The sequence below is a fragment of the Musca autumnalis genome, unplaced genomic scaffold (genome assembly GCF_047663935.1).
Source record: "Musca autumnalis isolate F117 unplaced genomic scaffold, ASM4766393v1 scaffold_4, whole genome shotgun sequence".
NCBI classification, from domain to species: Eukaryota; Metazoa; Arthropoda; class Insecta; order Diptera; family Muscidae; genus Musca; species Musca autumnalis.
The window spans coordinates 156,569,938-156,594,359 of record NW_027411977.1 but is presented as its reverse complement, the minus strand read 5'-3'; the positions used below and the strand labels follow the sequence as shown (position 1 = coordinate 156,594,359).

General features: G+C 40.7%; 1 protein-coding gene across 4 annotated transcripts in view; it reads right to left on the bottom strand.

Moving 5' to 3' along the window:
* The window catches only part of SH3PX1 (sorting nexin 33-like protein SH3PX1), a 161,482-nt gene that overhangs the window by 95,638 nt on the left and 41,422 nt on the right, over positions 1–24,422 (bottom strand). Inside the window, exon 4 of one of the 4 annotated variants that reach the window (XM_073982296.1) lies at positions 22,022–24,223. The exons of the other annotated variants lie outside the window; for them this stretch is intronic. Coding sequence (XP_073838397.1) covers positions 24,211–24,223 — 13 coding nt within the window. The 3' untranslated portion in view covers positions 22,022–24,210. Of the gene's footprint in view, positions 1–22,021; positions 24,224–24,422 lie in introns of those variants that run through there. 4 annotated transcript variants of the gene reach the window in all.

The following is a 24,422-nucleotide window of genomic DNA, read 5'->3' as shown; positions in this document are numbered from 1 at the left end:
GATGTAGCATCAGCTACATCTTAGCATTAAAATATCTATAAAATATCGCTAATTTGCGCAAAGTGCATACAATTTTTGTCCGCATCCGATTTCAATGTCCACCATGAAAATCTACATCGATATATATCTATTTGAAGGCCATCAATCAAGAACCGTGGATGTAGCATCACACACTATTTTTTGGGATAAAATGAATGTAGCTCCCTTATCAGTGAAGTTTTCAAAACTCTGTTTCCGCTAAAACGAAGATGCTGTATTAGTTGTTTCATTGCAGTGGAAAGGAACCACAGAAAACGCGATAAAATACGCGATATTCCCAAAAACAATTTTAGGTGATTTTTATACTTTGGACTTTCCTGTAACTCGCGTTTTTGTGGATGGATTTTCACGGGGAATGATTTATTAGATCCGGAACGTAAAAAACTAAAATGTGCAATCAAGTACGAGGAAATCGAATGACAATTGTAAAAATTAGGCCCGAAAAATATGATTTTTAGGAAAATGTTCGCACAAAATGTCCGTATTTGGATGCAGATTTCTATGAAGCTGTGTAGGCTACATTCACGACACATATATCAAATAACTCAGAATCGCGAGTTCTACAATCCTATATACGATTTTTTGTAAAACCTGTTTGCGGAATAAAATTAGAAGAAAATGTCAAAAAACACTGTAAAACTGGCTTCAAAATGTCAGCATCATTTAATGGTAGAAGCCGTTCAAATTTTGAAAAGTAATACATTAGTGAGATGATCCTTATTTAGTTTGCTTCTACTTTTACTTTTATAGGAAAATCGAGAGAAGTGTGGTTTACTCGCAAATCGAGAGAAAACAAAAAAAGACATGGTGGCTTCAACCCATTTTTAAACATTTTTTAACATAAATATAGCCACAGCTTCCACACAAATTATCTTTTAAGGCCAATATTTTTTGCCACGTCCAATAACATTTCATTTTATCCAAAAATATTTAATTTGTATAATATAGAACCACAAGTCGCGTATTCTAAAAGGGTAAACCTTGGCTTCAGCTATGTTAAATTTTCAAAAATATTGGTGATATGTATATTATTGATCAGCATAAAATTCTATGTCGATTTAGCCATGTCCGTCTGTCTGTCTGTTGAAATCAAGATACAGCTCGTAATTTTAAAGATAGAGAGTCAAAATTTTGTACAGAAGTTTTTATTACTTGCAGGATGGTTGGTATTGAAAATGGGATATATCGGTCCACGTTTTGATATAGCCCCCATAGAACGGTACCTCCCGATTTTCGGTATTTTTAAGGTTTTAGCTTCATTATCCTACCAAAATGGCTGAAATTTGCTACGTAGTCTTCTTCAGGGGTATAAAATTTTCCCCCAGAATTTTGTCGGTATCGGTCCACACCTTCATATAGCCCCCATAGAACGGTACCTCCCGATTTTCGGTATTTTTAAGGTTTTAGCTTCATTATTCTACCAAAATGGCTGCAATTTGGTACGTAGTCTTCTTTAGGGGTATAAAATTTCCCCAGAATTTTGTCGGTATCGGTCCACACCTTCATATAGCCCCCATAGAACGGTACCTCCCGATTTTCGGTATTTTTAAGGTTTTAGCTTCATTATCCTACCAAAATGGCTGAAATTTGGATAACAAAATGGCTGAAATTTGGTACGTAGTCTTCTTTAGGGGTATAAAACTTTCCCCCAGAATTTTGTCGGTATCGGTCCACACCTTCATATAGCCCCCATAGAACGGTACCTCCCGATTTTCGGTATTTTGAAGGTTTTAGCTTCATTATCACACCGAAATGGCTGAAATTTGGTACTTAGTCTACGTTGGTGGTATAAAACTTTCCCCCAGAACTTTGTCGGTATCGGTCCATGCCTTCATATAGCCCCCATGGAAAGGTACCTCCCGATTTTTCGTATTTTGAAGGTTGTGTCTTCAATATCCAACCGAAATGGCTGAAATTCGTTATTTCGTCTTCCAAGAGTTATAAAATATTCCAAAAGAGTATTATCAGTATATGTACACGTCTTCCTATATCCCCATAGAAGCTTACTTCTTGATTTTCGGTATTTTTTTTAGTTTTAGCCACATTCTCTTACCGAAATATAGGAAATTTGGTATTTAGTCTTCTTTGAGCCTAAAAACTTTTCGTCAGAAATTTGTCGGTATAGATCGACGTTTTGAAATAGCTCCCATAGAATGGTGCCTCACATTGTTTTACCGAAATTGCTGAAATTTAGTATTAAGTCTTCTTCATACACGAAAGGAAACTAATTATTCCATTTACTTCAATACAACTTGTGGTGGAGGGTATAAAAAGTTAGGCCCGGCCGAACTTAACGCCGTTCTTACTTGCTTTTCCATCATGGCAACTGTTTATGGGGACTTAACTGCAAAATTGATTTCTGCGGCTGGATTATTCTTCTATGAAAATTTTCTTGAAGTGTGCCCATGAATTATCGATGGAGTTAATATCTAGGCTTTGGACTTGGGTGTCAATGACTTTGATGCTGTTGTATATGTATATACCCACGGGAGTTGCCAATCTTCTACTGGGCGCGTCTTCCCGGGTGGCGGATGGGAAGGGGGTTTCTGAGATATGCGGGGTCGGCAGCGCCCGAGGGAAACTGAAGGTGTTTACTGTCTCCACATATCTCAGAAACCCTGGGGGTTTGTTTCTCTTTCAAACCCCCCGTGGACCAAAATTGGATCGGGGTAGTTCCCTTAAATAAATCAACTAAGATGGGTAAAAAGCGTAAAAGGAGTAAAGTTACGGTGCAGGGAGTTAATAACCCAGTACCGGCGGTAAGCGTTGGTGAGATCACAAGCCACGTACCGTCGAGATCAAGCGATTGTGATCCGGCTGTCTCAGGTGTGGATGCCTTGGCACCTACAGCCGTAACTGCTACAAGTGCAGTATATACAACCCGAATTATTGTTGACGGACCGGTTTTTCAAAAGGATAATGCTTTAGCCAAAACTGGTGTTAATCAGTCCACGGCTGACAGGACCGAAGTTTTGGGCGGGGACGACCTACATCTCAAAGTGATTGGGGACAGTCTGGAGAGACAGAGTAGGGAACTCCTTGACCAACTGGAGAGACTTGTTCCGACCGTACCACCAGAGGACATGCTCAACAATCTCACCCTCACTGACGACGAACTGGACATTACGGTGATCCCAGCTGAGTCAACAAGAAGGTCTGATGACGACATGTCCACTGACGGTGATGTGGTCGAAGAGGTTGTGAACCTTGGTTCGCAACCACAGACAAGTCGCAACCAGTCTGGTCCTGTATCGGCACCAGCCGATACTAAGCTTCGAAGGCAGATTGCCACGGAGTCAATGGATGTTGATGGAGAACCTAGAGATGATCCATCAACAGCCACTGACTCTAAGTCGATGACCATCGAGGGGGAATCAACGGAAGCTCCAACAATTGCCACTGACTCTGAGTCTCCGGCCTGCGTTGGGGAATCCAAGGAAACCTCATCGACGGACACCGACGCAGACGCAATTTCCGCCAAAGAGGCTTCAGATACGAGGCACTACAAGCGTGCAGCTTCGTATCTGCGCAAGTTCGTGGGAAGGGACGCGAGCTCGCATACTAGGAGAGAGATCATGTTCATCAAGAGCAAGCTGAAGTACATGCGGAAATTCGAAAGAATTTATCCAAATGCACCCAGATGCGAGCTCCTGGTGGACAAGATCTTTCTCCCGAACCCTGCTTCAGCTTCAGCCAAAGACTCAGTAGAGACTGCGGCGACAAGCAAAAAGGTGGAGGTGAAGCCTGCTGCTTCTGACAGCAAGGTGGAACCTAAAGCTGTTCCGAAGCCGAACCCGAGCCAGAAGGGACTGGAAAAGGATAAGGGGCATAATCCGACTCCAAATGATTCTCGTAAGAGTAGTCAACTGGAGAAGGTGACTGTCCCAAATCCGGCTCCTACCCCAACTAATGAGGGTAAAGCGGACGAACAGAAGGTGCCTAAGACCTGCGCAAGCCACTCGGGAGTAACGACGGGTGGATCGACTGGGACACCATCGACTTCGGAGAAGACGAACAAGTCCTCGCAGTCAAAGACTGTGAAGCGAGTTCGCTCTTCAGAAGGCCCTCAGCCTTCGCCAAAGAAGACGATGATCTCTCAGACGGTCAACACGGCGAACTCCTATGCTGGTGTCCTTGCTCACAAAGCCAAGGGAAGCAGCACCAGTACTGAGAAGGCGTCCACCTCCTCAGGAAAAGCTGTTACCAAGGCACGTGAGCGAGGACGTAGGAAACCCTACGCCAAAACGGCCACGGTGGCAAACGATGACGAGCTCCTAGTAGCAATCATCGACCGAGCTGACCCCTTCGGGAAAATCAGCGAAAGTCACTGGTTGCTCTTCGAGACTCGGCTTCGTTTAGCCATTGTGTCCACTGAGGCGAACCAGGGTGACCGTCAGTTTGGTGGCGCCTTCCTTCACAAGGGAGTTAAAGTCGTTAAATGTCTCAACAGGAGCTCGCAAGAGTACCTTAAGAAGACAGTTAATGGCATTGATGAACTTTGGGAGGGGGCAAAAATTGCTGCGGTGTCTATAACGGAGATTCCGTCCAGGAAGGTATTCCCAGCATGGGTTCCCCCACCTACCGTGGATAAGGAACTTCTGCTGAGGATGCTGGAGCTCCAGAACCCCGGTCTCCTTACTAAGGACTGGACTGTAATGAGTCTCACCCCTTGTAAGGAGAATGGAGGGATGGACATTAAGATGGCGGTAGACTCCTCAGGAGAGGAGTACCTTAAGATTCGTGAGGGAAAACTGAACAGATTAATCTGCATCATTGTAAAGCAGCTGCCGCCGAACTACTCCTGTCCCTCACGAACTCAGAGGTAGACATTGTTCTAGTCCAGGAACCTTATATATATAAAAATAAGGTCTCTGGACTGAACAATGCCAACTTCGAGGTCTTTGCATCGTCCGAAGGGGACAAGGTGAGGACCTGTGTGGTAGGTAGGAAGAACCTCAATCTAATCTTTCTATCTAATTACAGTAATGGAGACATGTGCACGGTGCGACTGGAGAACGGCAGGGAGAAGGCCACTCTCCTGTCCTCAATCTACATGCCGTATGAGGACCCTGATCCACCAAATCAGGGGGTACACAGGCTGCTGAAGGAGAACCTGGGCGTTTGTAACGTTATCCTTGGATGTGACGCCAACGCCCACCATTTTCACTGGGGCAGCAAAGACACAAACACTAGAGGTGAGTCGATTTTCAATTTTATATTATCTTACAATCTAAGAATATGTAATATAGGAAACGATCCCACCTTTAAAATTAGAGGCAGGGAGGAGGTCATTGATCTAACCCTGTCTAATTTAGATGATTCTGTCGTCAGGAACTGGAGGGTATCCAACAAATGCTCCTTTTCGGATCATATGAGGATATACTTTGAAATCTCTTTCGACGGAGTCCGCCAAAATCCTTATAGGAACCCGAGAAGGACGGACTGGGGAAGGTTCACTGATCTGACGAACCATCAACTGACACTTCCCGGAAGGATAGAAACAGTTGCTGAGCTTAACAGTAAGGTGTCCAACCTAACAGAAATCCTTCTTCGCTGCCATAAGGATGCCTGTCCATTAACTTATCCTGGGAAGAAATCCCAACCGGTGTGGTGGAACAAGGATCTTGGCGAACTACGGAAAAACACCAAAAAGTTGTACAACAAGGCGCACTCGACGAAACTTGACAGTGACTGGGAATCGTATAAAGCGAGTTTCACCAAATACAAGAGTGAAATCAAGCGCGCCAAAAAGAAGTCATGGGTTTGTTTCTGTGAGTCTGTAGAAGGGGTAAACGACGCTGCCAGATTCCGTAAGATACTCTCGAAGGACCCCAAATCCATCGGTAGTGTCAGAAAACCGGACGGCACGTGGACGGACTCAGGTCTTGAGACTCTAAACCTTCTAGCTGAGACCCACTTCCCTGACTGCACGGATGCCAGTAACCTTCACATTGAATGTGACAACTTCCAAGTCCAAGAGTCAGTGGACGAGAGCCTCATCGATAAGGTTGTAAGCAGAAACAAAATAAAGTGGGCAGTAAGTACATTCAAACCCTATAAGTCACCTGGTCCAGATGGAGTAATTCCTGCGATGCTTCAATTTGCTGCACCGCAGATATACCAAATTCTGGAGGAGATCTTTAGGGCCTGTTTGTTTCTTTCCTGCGTACCAGATCTGTGGAAAGAGGTAAAGGTAACTTACATCCCCAAAGCGGGGAAAGTCAGTCACTCTGCACCGAAAGACTACAGACCTATTAGTCTATCCTCCTTTCTCCTCAAGACACTCGAACGACTGATCGATCTGGAGATTAGGAGCTTTGTAGACACTGCCTCGCTGAGCGACTCGCAGCATGCCTACATGAAAGGTAAATCTGTCGAAACTGCTCTTCATGAGGTCGTGGGTTTCATTGAGAGAAATATGGAGAACTCAAACTTTACCTTGGCGGCTTTCCTGGATATAGAAGGAGCCTTTAACAACGTAAAACTTGAATCCATTCATCTCTCGCTTAGATCGGTCAACACCCCGGAAACCCTGATCTGCTGGATAAAGAGAATGCTGGAGAGCAGGATCATAAATTCCAGTATCGGGGAGTTGACAACAAGGAAGACAGTAACACGAGGTACTCCCCAGGGAGGTGTACTCTCACCGCTGCTGTGGCTACTTGTGATAAACAATATTTTGGCGGAATTCGACAATCAGGGCATCAAAGTTGTCGCATACGCGGATGATGTAGTTTTACTAATAACTGGCAAATTCTTGTCCACTATTTCGGAGCTTATGCAAGGAGCCTTATCAAAGCTGTCTCGTTGGGCCACCACAAATGGCCTTGGTGTAAATCCAACGAAAACAGAACTGGTATTGTTCACCAGAAAGCGTAAGCTTGGCGACTTCATACCACCAACATTGGATGGAGTGCAGTTGCATCTATCTCCTGAGGCCAAATACCTAGGTACAATCCTGGATTCTCAACTGAGATGGAAAAGGAACGTCGAGGAACGGACGAAGAGAGGTATGATCGCACTCTATTCATGTAAGAATTCGATTGGGAAAAGTTGGGGTCTAAATCCAGCTATTATACACTGGTTGTATAATACTGTGGTGAGACCCATCCTATCCTACGGATGTCTTGTCTGGTGGCATGCGCTTCGACACAAGTCGAACTCGGGCAGCATAGACAAGGTGCAAAGGGCAGCCTCGATCCTGATAACTGGAGCTTTTAGAAGTACACCACAAGCAGCTCTGAACGCGATGCTAAACCTCTTGCCCACGAGAATTAGCATCAAAGGTCAAGCAGCACGTAGTGCTCTAAGGCTACATGAATTGAATCGTTGGCGTGACAGCACCTATGGTCATGCATGCATTCTTCGAGAGCTAGGGCCAAACCTTGGCTTAAATCAGCAGGGGAAGTTCAGCGACTACTTATCACCAATCCATAGATTTGATGATTTTGAGGTCGTTATCCCTAGTAGAGATGACTGGATCCGTGGTAACCCTCCTCTGGACGGTCTGGCTTTCTATACAGACGGTTCCAAGATGGAAGAAGGTACCGGAGCTGGCGTCTACTGCGAAAAGCTTTGCCTCGAGTACTCCTATAGGTTGAACAGCGACTGTAGCGTTTTCCAAGCAGAAATCTTCGCGATCAAAATGGCCGCAGAGTTGATAAAAAGTCTGGATGCTGAAATCTTTGAACCGGTGACTATCTTCGTTGATAGTCAGCCGGCTCTTAAAGCCATCAAATCCCCCAATATCAAGTCTGAGGCCGTTCTTGAGTGTAGAACTGCTTTGGCGAACCTAACTAACGCTGTCCGACTCTGCTGGGTACCGGGTCACTGTGACATTGTGGGAAACGAGAAGGCAGATGAATTGGCAAGACACGGATCTCAATCAACAAGTCAAGCTATCACTGTTTCTATTAAACCACCCATATGTCACGTTTTTCGGAAGGTGGAGACGTTCTTTGAAGAACAGGCCAAGGAACTATGGCATAATGAACCAAGGTGCAACGTGTCAAGGGCCATTTGGCCGAATCTTTCAACAAAGAGAACAACTTCGCTTTTAAGTCTGAGTAAATCAGAAATCAGGGTATTGACGGGAGTCATTACCGGCCATTGCTACATCCGAGCTTTTATTGGCAAATGGCAGGATGATGGAGTGGACTATTGCAGGCTCTGTGAAGATGAGGAGGAAACGGAGACGATCGAGCATATTCTATGTCGTTGCCCGATGTTAACTCGAAAGCGGTATAGACTAACAGGAGTACGCTTTCCTCCAAGCCTAACCTTCTACTCAAACATGGAACCAACAATCATAAACAACATCATTAAAAATCTGAAGTGGCTGGGACGGCGCGACCCATAAGCGTAACTACTTCTCTGACAGTTTTTTCCACCATCGCCAAAAAACCACCCTCTCTGTCTTTATTGCATCTTCATTATTTCTTATAACTAATTCTTTTATTATTATTCTCCAAACCACACCCCCCTTTTTTCTTTATTCTTCTCTCTTTTCTCTTCTCTTTTCAGGTAATTCTGAACCTCCTTTTTCTTTATGGATGATCACAATGGACCGAAAGGTCTCCGAGTGGCGTAGTCAATATACATATATATTGACTACACATCCCCAAACCTAACCTAACCTTGATGCTGTTGTATAACAACCAAGTCCTGCATAAATAAGATTTATGTTGCCTTGGTAGTAGTTATATTGCAATTTGTTTGAATTTTCAGGGTCAACAGGCCTAAAATTCTTGACGCTTTTTAAATCGTTGTTTCCTCCAAAATCTGGATCTTACCAACGTCACAGCTTTTTATATAACCCCATACCATAACTGACAGTTTTCCGAACTTTACGGTATGTATTCAATTTTTGTTTCAATGGCTGTAATGGGTTTTCGCAATACTTTTTGAGGCACATCGTGATATTACAGCATAATTTTAGTCTTATCAGAAAATATAACGTCATCCCAATACTAAAGATGGCGTGAAAAGTTGTCTGTACCAAATCTGAATAGTTTCTATATATTCTGCTGGGATGGCAATGGTTTTCACCTAGTCACTAGTGATGAAGGCTTGTTATTATGTAACACTTTTCTGTGACTTTTCCATGTGACACACTTACTCCAAATTTCTTTTTAGTTAGAAAAAGCAATATTCTGGTTCTGCATTGGGGTCTTTCGTCAATTTCTTTAATCATTCTCCTGTCAATTCGTGGGGTTACTATTTTTGGCCTGCCATGTAACGTCATTAGCTTGAGCCTACCTTCTCTCTCGGTGCGGTATATGATGATTTTAGTGATTTCTCTGTTGGATTTACCATTATTATAATTGAAATAGACCAAATGTAGCATTTTTCAGAAATCCGTCTACCTGAGTTTCCTTTTTTCTGTATATACCATCTATGTTACACACACAACAGTTAATTTATGATCAAAAATTATGGATATACATGTCCACATACCATAAAAGTCATAAAAATCCTTAAGTGCAAAAAATCACCGGAAAATCCCACGATTTTATTGCACATTCATTCATTTTGCATTTATTTAGTTGACACCACAAAAACCTGGTACCTATCCTTTTTGCCCGTCGTTGTTTTTTTTCTTATTTCTGACCGATTTCTGCATTTATTGGTTTGATGTTGTCACTAAAGTATAGTACACATTGACAAGCAAAACTGACAGTCATCGAGGTCTATTTCGTGAATATTAAAGCCTAATTGAAAAATGTATTTTATAATCTCTAAATAATACCGTAAATATTGTATTTCAAACGTTTTTAGCTAAACAAAAGTTGTTATTTGCCGGAAAATTGTCCTTAAAGTACGTTGACTGTCAGTTTTGACTGTTAGTGTGTACTCCCCTTAACAGGTAAATCAACAGATATGTAAAAAAACCCCGACATTATTGAAAGAATTTCTTATAGTAATTTCTAATAAAAGATCTAAATTTTTAAAAATTCATCGTTTGCAATAATTTAGTTGACTAACTGTATGTGTTTTCATCAAGCGAGCGATTTAGAGTCCGTGAACGATTCTGATCCGAATGATTGAACTTGAACTGGTGAACTATGAACTAGTTCACTTAAAAGAGCTGAGCTATTGAACTAGACCTGCTACAAGAACACGCCAAAACCGTGTAAAATTTCTCCGCACTAAGAACCAAAAATACGTTATTGCAGGTAATTCTGCAGAAATGGGTGATTAAATGTTAAGAAGTACCGAAAAATGGATGGTAACCCTATGGAGGCTGCGGTCAAAAGTGGACCGACATCACATTTCTTTATAAGGTGGTTTTCAGAACTCTGAGTTCAAAATTAAAATCCATTGGGTTTCAATATTTGATTAACATCTGCGGAAATAAATTGATATATGTATAAATCGTACCAAATCATGGACCAATACTGAAAAATTTTCGCGGAGGGGTCTACTATGCAATAAGCACTACTGGTACCGGATTACATCAAACTCGATTGAAAAATGTGCTGGTAACAAACAGTAAAATACTTCAATTCGATGATTCGTTACATCGTCGGTGTCATGCCTAAGTGTTACATACGCCATTTGCCTGATTCGAGAAAAACTCAAGTTAATGTTTAAGCCCATACAGGATAAAAATGGTGCAATAATCCAATACTTTAAGAGCTCAGTTCGACTTAACTAAACTCATAGAATATATCAATAGTTTATTTTAGTCAGATATCTGTGATAGTCTAGAAATTATGGCCAATTTTTATAATTGCAAAAAGTTGCTGAATTGTTCCATGGAATCATTTTTTCATGTTTTTGGCAGTTTGTGTCACATGGAACACGTTTTGTCACATTTCAACTAAAACACTTTTTATCAATCGTGTTCCACACCTCCATCAGGACTTTAAGTTAAACATTTATTTTTCTCATATAAATACAATAAGGACCATTATTATAGGTTTCCTTAACATTTATTTAAGGGATTGTGTCCACTTATCACTATTTTTTGTGGTGGTCGGTGTCCACACTAGCTTCAAGTCGAATGGACGTTTTTACGTATATTTTTGTGGACTTACATCAAAATTTTGTGAAAGTGTAAGCAAACCACACGTATTCTCTCTTTATTTTTGATTTGCCAGTGTTTAGCAATGCAAAGAGTGTCTTACCACTACTAATACACAAACTTTTCTGAGCATCAATGCTTTAAACTAGGGATTTTTTGTTTAAACCAAGGCTGTTCAAAGAGCGCACTTGGGCTGTCGGTGTGTGTCAATTTGCTCACACACACAATTTAAAAAGAGAGCTTTTGTTTTTGTTTTGATAATTTTCAAAATTACCAATCAGTCTCTATTGAACATTCAATGAGGAAGGTTCTGTTTTCGATTTTGTATATGAATTTATATGCGTACACTGAAAAAATGAATGAAGATACTGAATACGAATTTTTATTTGCCGAAAATTATTACGGCAAATTAGAGTGTTTGGTTTGTCAGCGCACTTTGACGCGATCAACATGTTTTTGTCTAAAAAGACATTTTATTTCATGTCACAATATTGTAATTTATCTAATGAGGAAAGAAAATCAATTATTTTAGATTTAAAAAAAAAAACCTTTTTATGGGAGATATATTATGGATTATGAAGAGGATAAATTTGTAGGAAGCCCTAAAGATAAATTACTCCAGACGAAAGCTTCCTTTGCTGTGGCTGCAGCATTGGCTAAGCAGTGCCGCCCCTTTGTTGTATTTTTTTTTAAAGATCTTTGTTTGGAAGTTCTGCAAGTTTTTGGAGATAAAACCAAAGAATGTTGTGGCTTATTAAAAGATATACCGTTGTCGCGGCATACTATCAGTCGAAGGACCGAAAGTATCAGTGACTTCATCTATACCAATATTAAAAAAAAAATAATGGATTGCAAATATTTTTCTATTTGCATAGATGAGACAACTGATATAGGCGATATTTGTCAACTGCTGATACAGTTAGTCAACTAAATTATTGCAAAACCAAAATTATTACAAAATTTTAAATAAAACATCATTTTATTGGTATAAATAAATATCATTATTAATATTTTTGTTAACAATACAATTCTTACACATGTTTATTAATATAATGAAATAAAAAGTAGCTAAATTTCACTAAACATTTTCTTAAAATTAACAAAAATGAGTACAACTCATTATTTGCACTGTCAACTAAAGAATTGCAAAATTCACAACTCTTCAGTTTTTCACGGTATTTTTCGAAAAGTTGGTTTTAATATTTCCTATGCCCACATTTGGCATCAAAAACAGCTTGTAAACGTATCTGAATTTAATAAATAAGTTTCGGAATGTCTTTATTGCATTTTATTTAGTCCCCCAGGTTAGTGGGCGACCTATTCCCGACTTTTTTCTTCAGGTATACCCATGAATTGTCGATGTGGGGTTAATATTTAGGCTTTGGACTGGGGTGTCAATGACTATGGTGCAGTTGTATAACAACCAAGTCCAACATTACTACGATTTATGCGTAGGGTCGCTGTCTTGGTAGTATTCATATTGCAATTTTTGCATTTTCAGGGTCAACAGGTCCAAATTTCTTGACGTTTTTGCTTAAATAATTTTTAACACACGTAAATAAACGTACTCTGTCATTGTTTCCTTCAAAATATGGATGTCACCAACGTTACTACTTGGTATACAACCCAATACCATAATTGACAGTTTTCCGAACTTTGCGGTATGTATTAAATTCTTGTTTTCCATGGCTATAAAGGGGTTTCGCAGTACTTTTTGAGGCCTATCGTGATAGTACAACATAATTTTAGTCTTATCAGAAAATATAACGTCATCCCAATACTTAGATGGCATGAAAAGTTGTCTGTAACAAGTCTGAATAGTTTCTATATGTTGTGCTGGGAGGGCAATAGTTTTTACCTAGTCACTCATGATGAAGGCTTGTTATTATGTAGCACTTTTCTGACTTTTCCGTGTGAAACATTTACTCCAAATTCTATTTTGATTAGAAAAAGCAATTATCTGGTGCTGCTTTGGAGTCTTTCGTCAATTTCTTTAATCAGTCTCCTGCCAATTCGTGGATTTACTACTTTTGGCCTACAATGTGACGTCTTTAGTTTGAACCTGCCTTCTCTCTCGGTGCGGTATATGATGTTGCATATAGTTATCAGCTTATGAGAGGTGATTTTAGCGATTTCTCTGGCGGATTTACCATTATTATAATTGGAATAGACCAAATGTAGCATATTTTCCGAAATCCGTCTACCTGAGTTTCCTTTTTTCTGAATATACCGCCTATGTTACACACAGAACAATTAATTTATGATCAAAAATTATGGGTTTACTGTCCACATACCATAAAATCATAAAAATCCTTAATTGAAAAAAATCGCTGGGAAAATCCCACGATTTTATTGCACATTCAATCATTTTGCAATTATTTAATTGACACCACAAAAACCAGGTACCTATACTTTTTGCCCGTTGTTTTTGTAATTTACGACTGATTTCTGCATTTTTTGGCTGGATGTTGTCATTAACAGGTAAATCAACAGATATGTACAAAAAACCCAACATTATTGGAAGAATTTCTTGTAGTAATTCCTAATTAAAAATCTAAATGTTGAACAATTCATCGTTTGCAATAATATAGTTGACTAACTGTATGTGTTAGGACGGTAGACGTGGAAATACTTAGATTATTACCTATGCATGGCCATGTACGTGGAATCGACATCTACAATGCAATTAATGAAGTAATTGAATTTGTTGAAAAGGTAAGTTTGTTTCCGTACTGATGGGACGAACGTAATGACGGGGGAAAATTGGGTTTGTTGGACAGTTACGTCGAAATAATTATGATTTTACGTGTTTTCATTGCATAATTCACCAGCATGCATTATTCGTCAAAAACATAAACTTATTGCATACAATGGAAAGTTGTGTAAAAATTATAAATAAAATTCGCGGTGGTCACAATGCTTTAAACCATCGTAAGTTTAAGGAATTTTTAAAGGAAATTCATGCAGAATACCGTGACCTTATAATGTATACTGAAATCAGATGGCTCAGTAAAAGAAACTGTCTTGAACGGCTGCAGTTTTAAAAGGACACACACTGTATACCATCCTCATATGGAGGAAAATTTATGCGAATATGCTAACTTTGTTAGTAATTTAATAAAAGACTGTTATGATCGGTTTACTGATTTCTATAAATTACAAAACATTATTGATCTTCTTGTGAAATCTTGGACCAAAAAGAAGAAATTCGTGAAGAACTCATTAATTTGAGGTTCGATTCAACATTACGACTAAGTAGTGGTTCAGAATTTTGGAGACATGTTGATTACGATAGATATCCAAAGATTAAAACAGAAATCATGAAAATGTATTCAATGTTCGGATCCACCTATATGTGTGAATCGTCATTTTCTTACTTAAAAATAATAAAAAGTAAATAAAAAAAGTAAAAGAAATTCTCTTACCGATAATCATTTAGAAAATTTACTCCGTATAAAATGTTGTCCGTATCAATTAAATATTGATGACATAATGAAAAATGTTACTTAATTATCTCCAAACATTTCAATAATCCACGCAGTTTCGTTTCTGCTTCTTTCCTTCTTCTTTCTTGTGTTTTTTTTTTTTTTTTTTGTTAATTTCGACCATTTACATTTACTTAATCCACTATATATTCTTATTTTCATACTGAAATAGATGCGTTATTATTCCTTTATTATTTCCATTACTCAGCTGTTTTGTAAAGGATTTATCAAATACATACATATGTTTAAAAAACGTCCCCGAAGAGACATAGGATACTTCTCTGATATCAGTGAGTGAACGCCGATTAATATTAACTCAATGATATTGGAGCTACTTTTTATCGCCGAGTCCGAACGGCGTGTCGTACGACGTCACTTTTTGAGAAGTTTTACATGGCCGGAATACTCAGAAAATGTCTCCATTATATTGATGGCTATTTTGTCACCATTGGAAAGTATGATGTTTCTGTTCAGCCTGGGAATCGAATCACAAACCTTCGGAGTGGAATCGAATCACAAACAAGCAGGACGTGTTTATCATTGCACACGGTGGCACCCACCGCGTTAAACTCTTTTTGTTGGACTTTTTCCTCTCAAATTCATATAAATATTTATAAATCACATGACAATTATTTTAATTGTGGTAATTTATTGCACACTAAAGCAAAGGCAACTTGATTTGCAATAAATTATAACATCAACAGCAGGCCGGGGCGATTTGAAAACCTTAATGAGCCCTTTACGTTTCTTTTTCCTGGGATTGAACTGAGCAAAAGAGTCTACTAGACCATAGGTCTATCGTGAAAATCGAGCCTCCCGATTTTGACTTTAAGTTTTTTATCCACGTTTTTTGGACATTTTGGCATATAACAGCCAAACCATTGAGATTTTCGATCGAACACAAGGACAACAATTGTAGCCAAGACAGTAGTTAAGAACTCTCTAATACATCGCAAAAGCATTAGAACGCTCCTTCAGGCAGTTTTGGCCTTGAGAAGGTGCAAACTTTTCGAAAAATGTCAATAAATGGCACTGTGCTACAAAAGTTGACCAGAAAAATATTCAAGCGTTCTGATGCAAAATTATATCGTGTTGGGATCTATGTACAACGACAATGCCTTTATTTCGTTTGTATCACTTCGTTTTATTTTTTTATAACGGTAAAAGTAGTGAAAATCTGGGTTTCTTACATTTTCAAATATAAACGGACATATCTTCTTTTTCTCACAACGGAATTCTATTGATCCTTCTTCCTTTTAAAGGGGTGAACACGGGAGTTGCCAATCTTCTACTGGGCGCGTCTTCCCGGGTGGCGGATGGGAAAGGGGTTTCTGAGATATGCGGGGCCAGCAACGCCCGAGGGAAACTGAAGGTGTTTCTGTCTCCACATATCTCAGAGACCCTGGGGGTTTGTTTTTTTCTTTCAAACCCCCCGTGGACCAAAATTGGATCGGGGTAGTTCCCTTAAATAAATCAACTAAGATGGTTAAAATGAAAAAAAGGAGTAAAGTTACGGTGCAGGGAGTTAATAACCCAGTACCGGCGGTAAGCGTTGGTGAGATCACAAGCCACGTGCCGTCGAGATCAAGCGATTGTGATCCGGCTGTCTCAGGTGTGGATGCCTTGGCACCTACAGCCGTAACTGCTACAAGTGCAGAAAATACAACCCGAACTATTGTTGACGAACCGGATTTTCAAAAGGATAATGCTTTAGCCAAAACTGGTACTAATCAGTCCACGGCTGACAGGACTGGAGTTTTGGGCGGGGACGACCTACACCTCAAAGTGATTGGAGACAGTCTTGAGAGACAGAGTAGGGAACTCCTTGACCAACTGGAGAGACTTGTTCCGACCATACCACCAGAGGACATGCTCAACAATCTCACCCTCACTGACGATGAACTGGACATTACGGTGATCCCAGCTGAGTCAACAAGAAGGTCTGATGATGACATGTCCACTGACGGTGATGTGGTCGAAGAGGTTGTGAACCTAGGTTCGCAACCACAGACAGGTCGCAACCAGTCTGGTCCTGTATCGGCACAAGCCGATACTAAGCTTCAAAGGCAGATTGCCACGGAGTCAATGGATGTTGATGGAGAATCTAAAGATGATCCACCAACAGTCACTGACTCTAAGTCGATGACCATCGAGGGGGGATCAACGGAAACTACAACAATAGCCACTGACTCTGAGTCTCCGGCCTGCGTTGGGGTATCCAAGGAAACCTCATCGACGGACACCGACGCAGTCGCAATCACCGCCAAAGAGGCTTCAGATACGAGGCACTACAAGCGTGCGGCTTCGTATCTGCGCAAGTTCGTGGGAAGGGACGCGAGCTCGCATACCAGGAGAGAGATTATGTTCATCAAGAGCAAGCTCAAGTACATACGGAAGTTCAAAAGAAACTATCCAAATGCACCCAGATGCGAGCTCTTGGTGGGCAAAATCTTCCTCCCGAACCCTGCTTCAGCCAAAGACTCAGAAGAGACTGCGGCGACTAGCAAAAAGGTGGAGGTGAAGCCTGTTGCTTCTGGCAGCAAGGTGAAACCTAAAACTGTTCCGAAGCCGAACCCGAGCCAGAAAGGACTGGAAAAGGATAAGGGGCATAATCCGACACCAAATGATTCTCGTAAGAGTAGTCAACTGGAGAAGGTGACTGTCCCAAATCCGGATCCTACCCCAACTGACGAGGGTAAAGCGGACGAACAGAAGGTGTCCAAGACCTGCACAAGGAGCAACGACGGGTGGATCGACTGGGACACCATCGACTTCGGAGAAGACGAACAAGCCCTCGCAGTCAAAGACTGTGAAGCGGGTTCGCTCTTCAGAAGGCCCACAGCCTTCGCCAAAGAAGACGATGATCTCCCAGACGGTCAACACGGCGGACTCCTATGCTGGTGTCCTTGCGCACAAAGCCAAGGGAAGTAGCACCAGTACTGAGAAGGCGTCCACCTCCTTAGGAAAAGCTTCTACCAAGGCCCGTGATCGAGGACGTAGGAAACCCTACGCCAAAACGGCCACGGTGGCAAACGATGATGAGCTCCTAGTTGCAATCATCGACCGAGCTGACCCCTTCGGGAAAATCAGCGAAAGTCACTGGTTGCTCTTCGAGACTCGGCTTCGTTTAGCCATTGTGTCCACTGAGGCGAACCAGGGTGACCGCCAGTTTGGTGGCGCCTTCCTTCATAAGGGAGTTAAAGTCATTAAATGTCTCAACAGGAGCTCGCAAGAGTACCTTAAGAAGACCGTTAATGGCTTTGATGAACTTTGGGAGGGGGCAAAAATTGCTGCGGTGTCCATAACGGAGATTCCGTCTAGGAAGGTATTCCCAGCATGGGTTCCCCCACCTACCGTGAACTTCTGCTGAGGATGCTGGAGCTCCAGAACCCAGGTCTCCTTACTAAGGACTGGACTGTAATGAGTCTAACCCCTTGTAAGGAGAATGGGGGGATGGATGTCAAGATGGCGATAGACTCCTCAGGAGAGGAGTACCTTAAGGTTCGTGAGGGAAAACTGAACTTTGGTTCAGGATGGGTTCGGTTCCGACTGATTCCACCTCGCGAAAGTCAGTAGGAGTAGGTAAGGCGGCAGGTGCAACGCATTTTGCAGATTAATCTGCATCATTGTAAAGCAGCTGCCACCGAACTACTCCTGTCCCTCACGAACTCAGAGGTGGACATTGTTCTAGTCCAGGAACCTTATACATATATACAAAAATAAGGTCTCTGGACTGAACAATGCCAACTTCGAGGTCTTCGCATCGTCCGAAGGGGACAAGGTGAGGACCTGTGTAGTAGGTAGGAAGAACCTCAATCTAATCTTTCTATCTAATTATAGTAATGGAGACATGTGCACGGTGCGACTGGAGAACGGTAAAGAGAAGGCCACTCTCATGTCCTCAATCTACATGCCATATGAGGACCCTGATCCACCCAATCAGGGGGTACACAGGCTGCTAAAGGAGAACCTGAGCGTTTGTAACGTAATCCTTGGATGTGACGCCAACGCCCACCATTTTCACTGGGGCAGCAAAGATACAAACACTAGAGGTGAGTCGATTTTCAACTTTATATTATCTTACAATCTAAGAATATGTAATAAAGGAAACGACCCTACCTTTAAAATTAGAGACAGGGAGGAGGTCATTGATCTAACCATGTCAAATTTAGATGATTCTGTCGTCAAGAACTGGAGGGTATCCAACAAATGTTCCTTTTCGGATCATATGAGGATATACTTTGAAATCTCTTTCGACGGAGTCCGCCAAAATCCTTATAGGAACCCGAGAAGGACGGACTGGGGCAGGTTCACTGATCTGACGAACCATCAACTGTCACTCTCCGGAAGGATAGAAACAGTTGCTGAGCTTAACAGTAAGGTGTCCAACCTAACAGAAGTCCTTCTCCGCTGCCATAAGGATGCCTGTCCATTAACTTATCCCGGGAAGAAATCCCAACCGGTGTGGTGGAACAAGGATCTTGGCGAACTGCGGAAAAACACCAAAAAGCTGTACAACAGGGCGCACTCGACAAAACTTGACAGTGACTGGGAATCGTATAAAGCGAGTTTCACCAAATACAAGAGTGAAATCAAGCGCGCCAAAAAGAAGTCATGGGTTTGTTTCTGTGAGTCTGTAGAAGGGGTAAATGACGCTGCCAGATTCCGTAAGATACTCTCGAAGGACCCCAAATCCATTGGTAGTGTCAAAAAACCGGACGGCACGTGGACAGACTCAGGTCTTGAGACTCTAAACCTTCTAGCTGAGACCCATTTCCCTGACTGCACGGACGCCAGTAACCTTCACTATGAATGTGATAACTTCCAAGTCCAAGCGTCAGTGGACGAGAGCCTCATTGATAAGGTTGTAAGCAGAAACAAAATAAAGTGGGCAGTAAGTACATTCAAACCCTATAAGTCACCTGGTCCAGATGGAGTAATTCCTGCGATGCTTCATTTTGCCGCACCGCAGATATACCAAATTCTGGAGGAGATCTTTAGGGCCTGTTTGTTTCTTTCCTGTGTACCAGATCTGTGGAAAGAGGTAAAGGTGACTTATATCCCCAAGGCGGGGAAAGCCAGTCACTCTGCACCGAAAGACTACAGACCTATCAGCCTATCCTCCTTTCTCCTCAAGACACTCGAACGACTGATCGATCTGGAGATTAGGAGCTTTGTAGACACTGCCTCGCTGAGCAACTTGCAGCATGCCTACATGAAAGGTAAATCTGTCGAAACTGCTCTTCATGAGGTCGTGGGTTTCATTGAGAGAAACATGGAGAATTCAAACTTTACCTTGGCGGCTTTCCTGGATATAGAAGGAGCCTTCAACAACGTAAAACTTGAATCCATTCATCTCTCGCTTAGAGCGGTCAACACCCCGGAAACCCTGATCTGCTGGATAAAGAGAATGCTGGAGAGCAGGATCATAAATTCCAGCATTGGGGAGTTGACAACAAGGAAGACAGTAACTAGAGGTACTCCCCAGGGGGGTGTACTCTCACCGCTGCTGTGGCTACTTGTGATAAACAATATTTTGGCGGAATTCGACAATCAGGGCATTAAGGTTGTCGCATACGCGGATGATGTAGTTATACTAATAACTGGCAAATTCTTGTCCACAATTTCGGAGCTTATGCAAAGAGCCTTATCAAAGCTGTCCCGTTGGGCCACCACAAATGGCCTTGGTGTAAATCCAACGAAAACAGAACTGGTATTGTTCACCAGAAAGCGTAAGCTCGGCGACTTCATACCACCAACATTGGATGGAGTGCAGTAACATCTATCTCCTGAGGCCAAATACCTAGGTACAATCCTGGATTCTCAATTGAGATGGAAAAGGAACGTCGAGGAACGGACGAAGAGAGGTATGATCGCACTCTATTCATGTAAGAATTCGATTGGGAAAAGTTGGGGGTTAAATCCAGCTATTATACACTGGTTGCATAATACTGTTGTGAGACCCATCCTATCCTATGGATGTCTTGTCTGGTGGCATGCGCTTCGACATAAGTCGAACTCTGGCAACATGGACAAGGTGCAAAGGGCAGACTCGATCCTGATAACTGGAGCTTTTAGAAGTACACCACAAGCAGCTCTGAATGCGATGCTAAACCTTTTGCCCACGAGACTTAGCATCAAAGGTCAAGCAGCACGTAGTGCCCTAAGGCTACATGAATTGAATCGTTGGCGTGACAGCACCTATGGTCATGCATGCATTCTTCGGGAGCTAGGGCCAAACCTTAGCTTGAATCAGCAGGGGAAATTCAGCGACTACTTATCACCAATCCATAGATTTGATGATTTTGAGGTCGTTATCCCTAGTAGAGATGACTGGATCCGTAGTAACCCTCCTCTGGACGGTCTGGCTTTCTATACAGACGGTTCCAAGATGGAAGAAGGTACCGGAGCTGGCGTCTACTGCGAGAAGCTTTGCCTCGAATACTCATATAGGTTGAACAGCGACTGTAGTGTTTTCCAAGCAGAAATCTTCGCGATCAAAATGGCCGCAGAGTTGATAAAAAGTCTGGATGCTGAAATCTTTGAACCGGTGACTATCTTCAACAAGTCAAGCTATCACTGATTCTATCAAACCACCCATATGTCACGTTTTTCGGAAGGTGGAGACGTTCTTTGAAGAACAAGCCAAGGAACTATGGCATAATGAACCAAGGTGCAACGTGTCAAGGGCCATTTGGCCGAATCTTTCAACAAAGAGAACAACTTCACTTTTAAGTTTGAGTAAATCAGAAATCAGGCTATTGACGGGAGTCATTACCGGCCATTGCAAAATCCGAGCTTTTATCGGCAAATGGGAAGATGATGGCGTGGACTATTGCAGGTTCTGTGAAGATGAGGAGGAAACGGAGACGATCGAGCATATTTTATGTCGTTGCCCGATGTTAACTCGAAAGCGATATAGATTAACAGGAATACGCTTTCCTCCAAGCTTAACCTTCTACTCAAACATGGAACCAACAATCATAAACAACATCATCAAAAATCTGAATTGGCTGGGACGGAGCGACCCATAAGCGTAACTACTTCTCTAAAAGTTTTTTCCACCATCGCCAAATAAACCACCCTCTCTTTATTTATTATATCTTCATTCTCTTTTATAATTATTTCATTTATTACTACTTTCCAAACCACACCCCTTTTTTTCTTTATTTTTCTCTCTTTTATCTTCTCTTGTCTTTTCAGGTAATTCTGAACCTCTTTTTTTCCTTATGGATGATCACAATGGACCGAAAGGTCTCCGAGTGGCGTAGTCAATATATATATATATATATATATATATATTGACTACACATCCCCAAACCTAACCCTAACAAGTTATTATTTTTTTAAATCTGTTAACAAATGGCTGTGTTATTTATAGTGGTTTAAGTCTGAAAACCCCCACAAAAAACTATAACTGAATTTCTCACAATATTTAAAATAAATATTGAACAAAACAAAAAACATTATATTTTTGAAAATTATGAGAAATTCAATTTCAATTTCAGTTTATTGCGTATAATATACAATATGAATTACATTTAATATTCGGAAGACAAGAGTTTAGAAATATAAAATTTCTGTTCTACTACATTATTAATTATTTAGATATAATATGTTGAGTAATTAGATTATGGTATTTTGGGAAAATGCAAAAAAAAACCCAATGAATTTTATTTAGTTTGCGTCGGGGTTTTAAAAGTACTATGACATTAGGTCATTAATGTGGCGGTATTGTGATGTTTGACATCTTTCTTTAAAATTGCTTGTCAGGATATTTATCCTATCCTGTACCATGATAATCCCAGTTAACGAGTGTAGTCTATTTGTTGAGTACAGCCAAGGAAGGTTATAAATCATTTTGAGGAGTTTGTTCTGTGAAACTTGTAGCTTTTTGATGTGGCATTTGGCAGAAGAAGACCAAACAGGGGCACAGTAATACATTATGGGTTGAAATATTGATTTAAATATGAGCAATTTGTTCTCCAAGCTAAGTTCAGATTTCCTGTTGATTAGCGGGTACAGCATTCTGGTGACCTTGTTGATTTTGTCCACGATATATGGGATGTGGAGCTTAAAGTTAATTCTTTTGTCGAGTACAACTCCGAGGTATTTGACGCTATCCTTCCATTCAATGTTGTAGTTGTTGAAAAGTAATGGTCTATTTGGCAAGAAACATGATTTACGCTTCCTGGTAAAGTATATGGCATCAGTTTTTTCATGATTTAATAGAATTTTCCATTTTTGGAAATATAAGTTTAGGACTGATAAAGCTGATTCCAATTCATTAATGATATTTGTGAAGTAAGTATCCGAACATAAAATGGAAGTGTCATCTGCAAAAATGGAAGTTGTGCAGCTACTAAAAGTTGGAATGTCAGAAGTGAAAATGTTGTATAATATTGGAGATAAGCATGATCCCTGAGGGCATCCAGCATTTATACACATTTCATCAGAAGAAGTTGTTCAAATAAATACTTTAAAGGATCTCTCTTTTAAAAAGCTTTGAATAATTTTTATGAGGAATAATGGAAAATTAAATTTGCTCAGTTTGTAGATGAGGCCGTCGTGCCAAACAGAATCAAAAGCAGCTTTAATATCTAGCAGTACCATTCCGGTGGATTTACCAGAATTGAAATTTTCCATTACCATCTTTTTAATTTTGTAAACTGGGTGAGCTGTATTATGTTCTCTCCTAAAGCCGAATTGTTTTGGTGGGAGGACATTATTCGTATTAATACAATGTAGTATTTTGTCTTTGATGATGGTTTCCAAAACTTTACTTATGGATGATAGCAAACTTATCGGCCTATACGACGCTGGCTTGTCAGGTGGTTTGTTAGGTTTGAGCAAAGGAATGGTTTTAGAACATTTCCAGACAACAGGAAAGTATGAAAGTTTCAGACAGGAGTTTAAAATGTGCGTGAGGTATTGTTTCCCCTTCTTAGGCAAATTTTTTAAACATAGGTTGTTTATATTATCTATGCCAGGAGATTTTCTGACTTTCATTTTTTTTCAATATGACCTCCACATGAGCCAAATTTATAAATGAATCATTATCTAAGACTGCAATCTGTTGATTAATTTCAGCAATTTTTGCGTTGACTTCAGAAATCGTTGCGGTGTCACTAAGGTTGTTAGTCAGATTGTGGTTATTGTGAAAATGTGTTGCAATTATATCGCATTTGTCCTTCTGTGAGTAATAAAGATCGTTGTTGTAGGACAGTATTGGAATATGTTTCGTTTTTCTTCTCAACATTTTGGAGACTTTCCATAGTGGCTTAGAGGAAGGATGTAATTCTGATAACATTTTGTTCCAAGATTGGTTTCTGAACATAATTAATTCATGATTTATCCTTTTATTTATTTAGGTCGTTGATGCTATTAATAGAAATCACATTTTGAGATATGTTTGTAAGAAAAATATCCAAATTTGATGGACGCCTTCTTGGATCAGCTGGTATATAAGAGTTTTTTGATGAGAATACTATCTGAAGGTTGTTGTGTTGAAGATTGTCGTATAACAAATTACCCCATGCGTTATTTCTTGAACATCCCCAATAACAGTGTCTGCAGTTAAAATCTCCTCCAAGTAAAAACTTGTTAGAATTTGTCGTCAATTTGCGTAAATCTGATGCGAAACGATTTCTTAATATAGCGTTAGAACTTCCACCTGGAAAGTAGCAGGAATATATGTGTAAGTAATCGTCACCTGTGTATATTTTTATTCCAATGTTCTCTATATTATTCGTATTTAGAGGTGGTAATAGTTGATGTTTTATGCATTTCTTAACAAGAATGGCAACTCCGCCGCCCCTGTTATCAAGCCGATCATTTCTATAGACGTTATATTTCCTGTTTTTTAAAGAGCA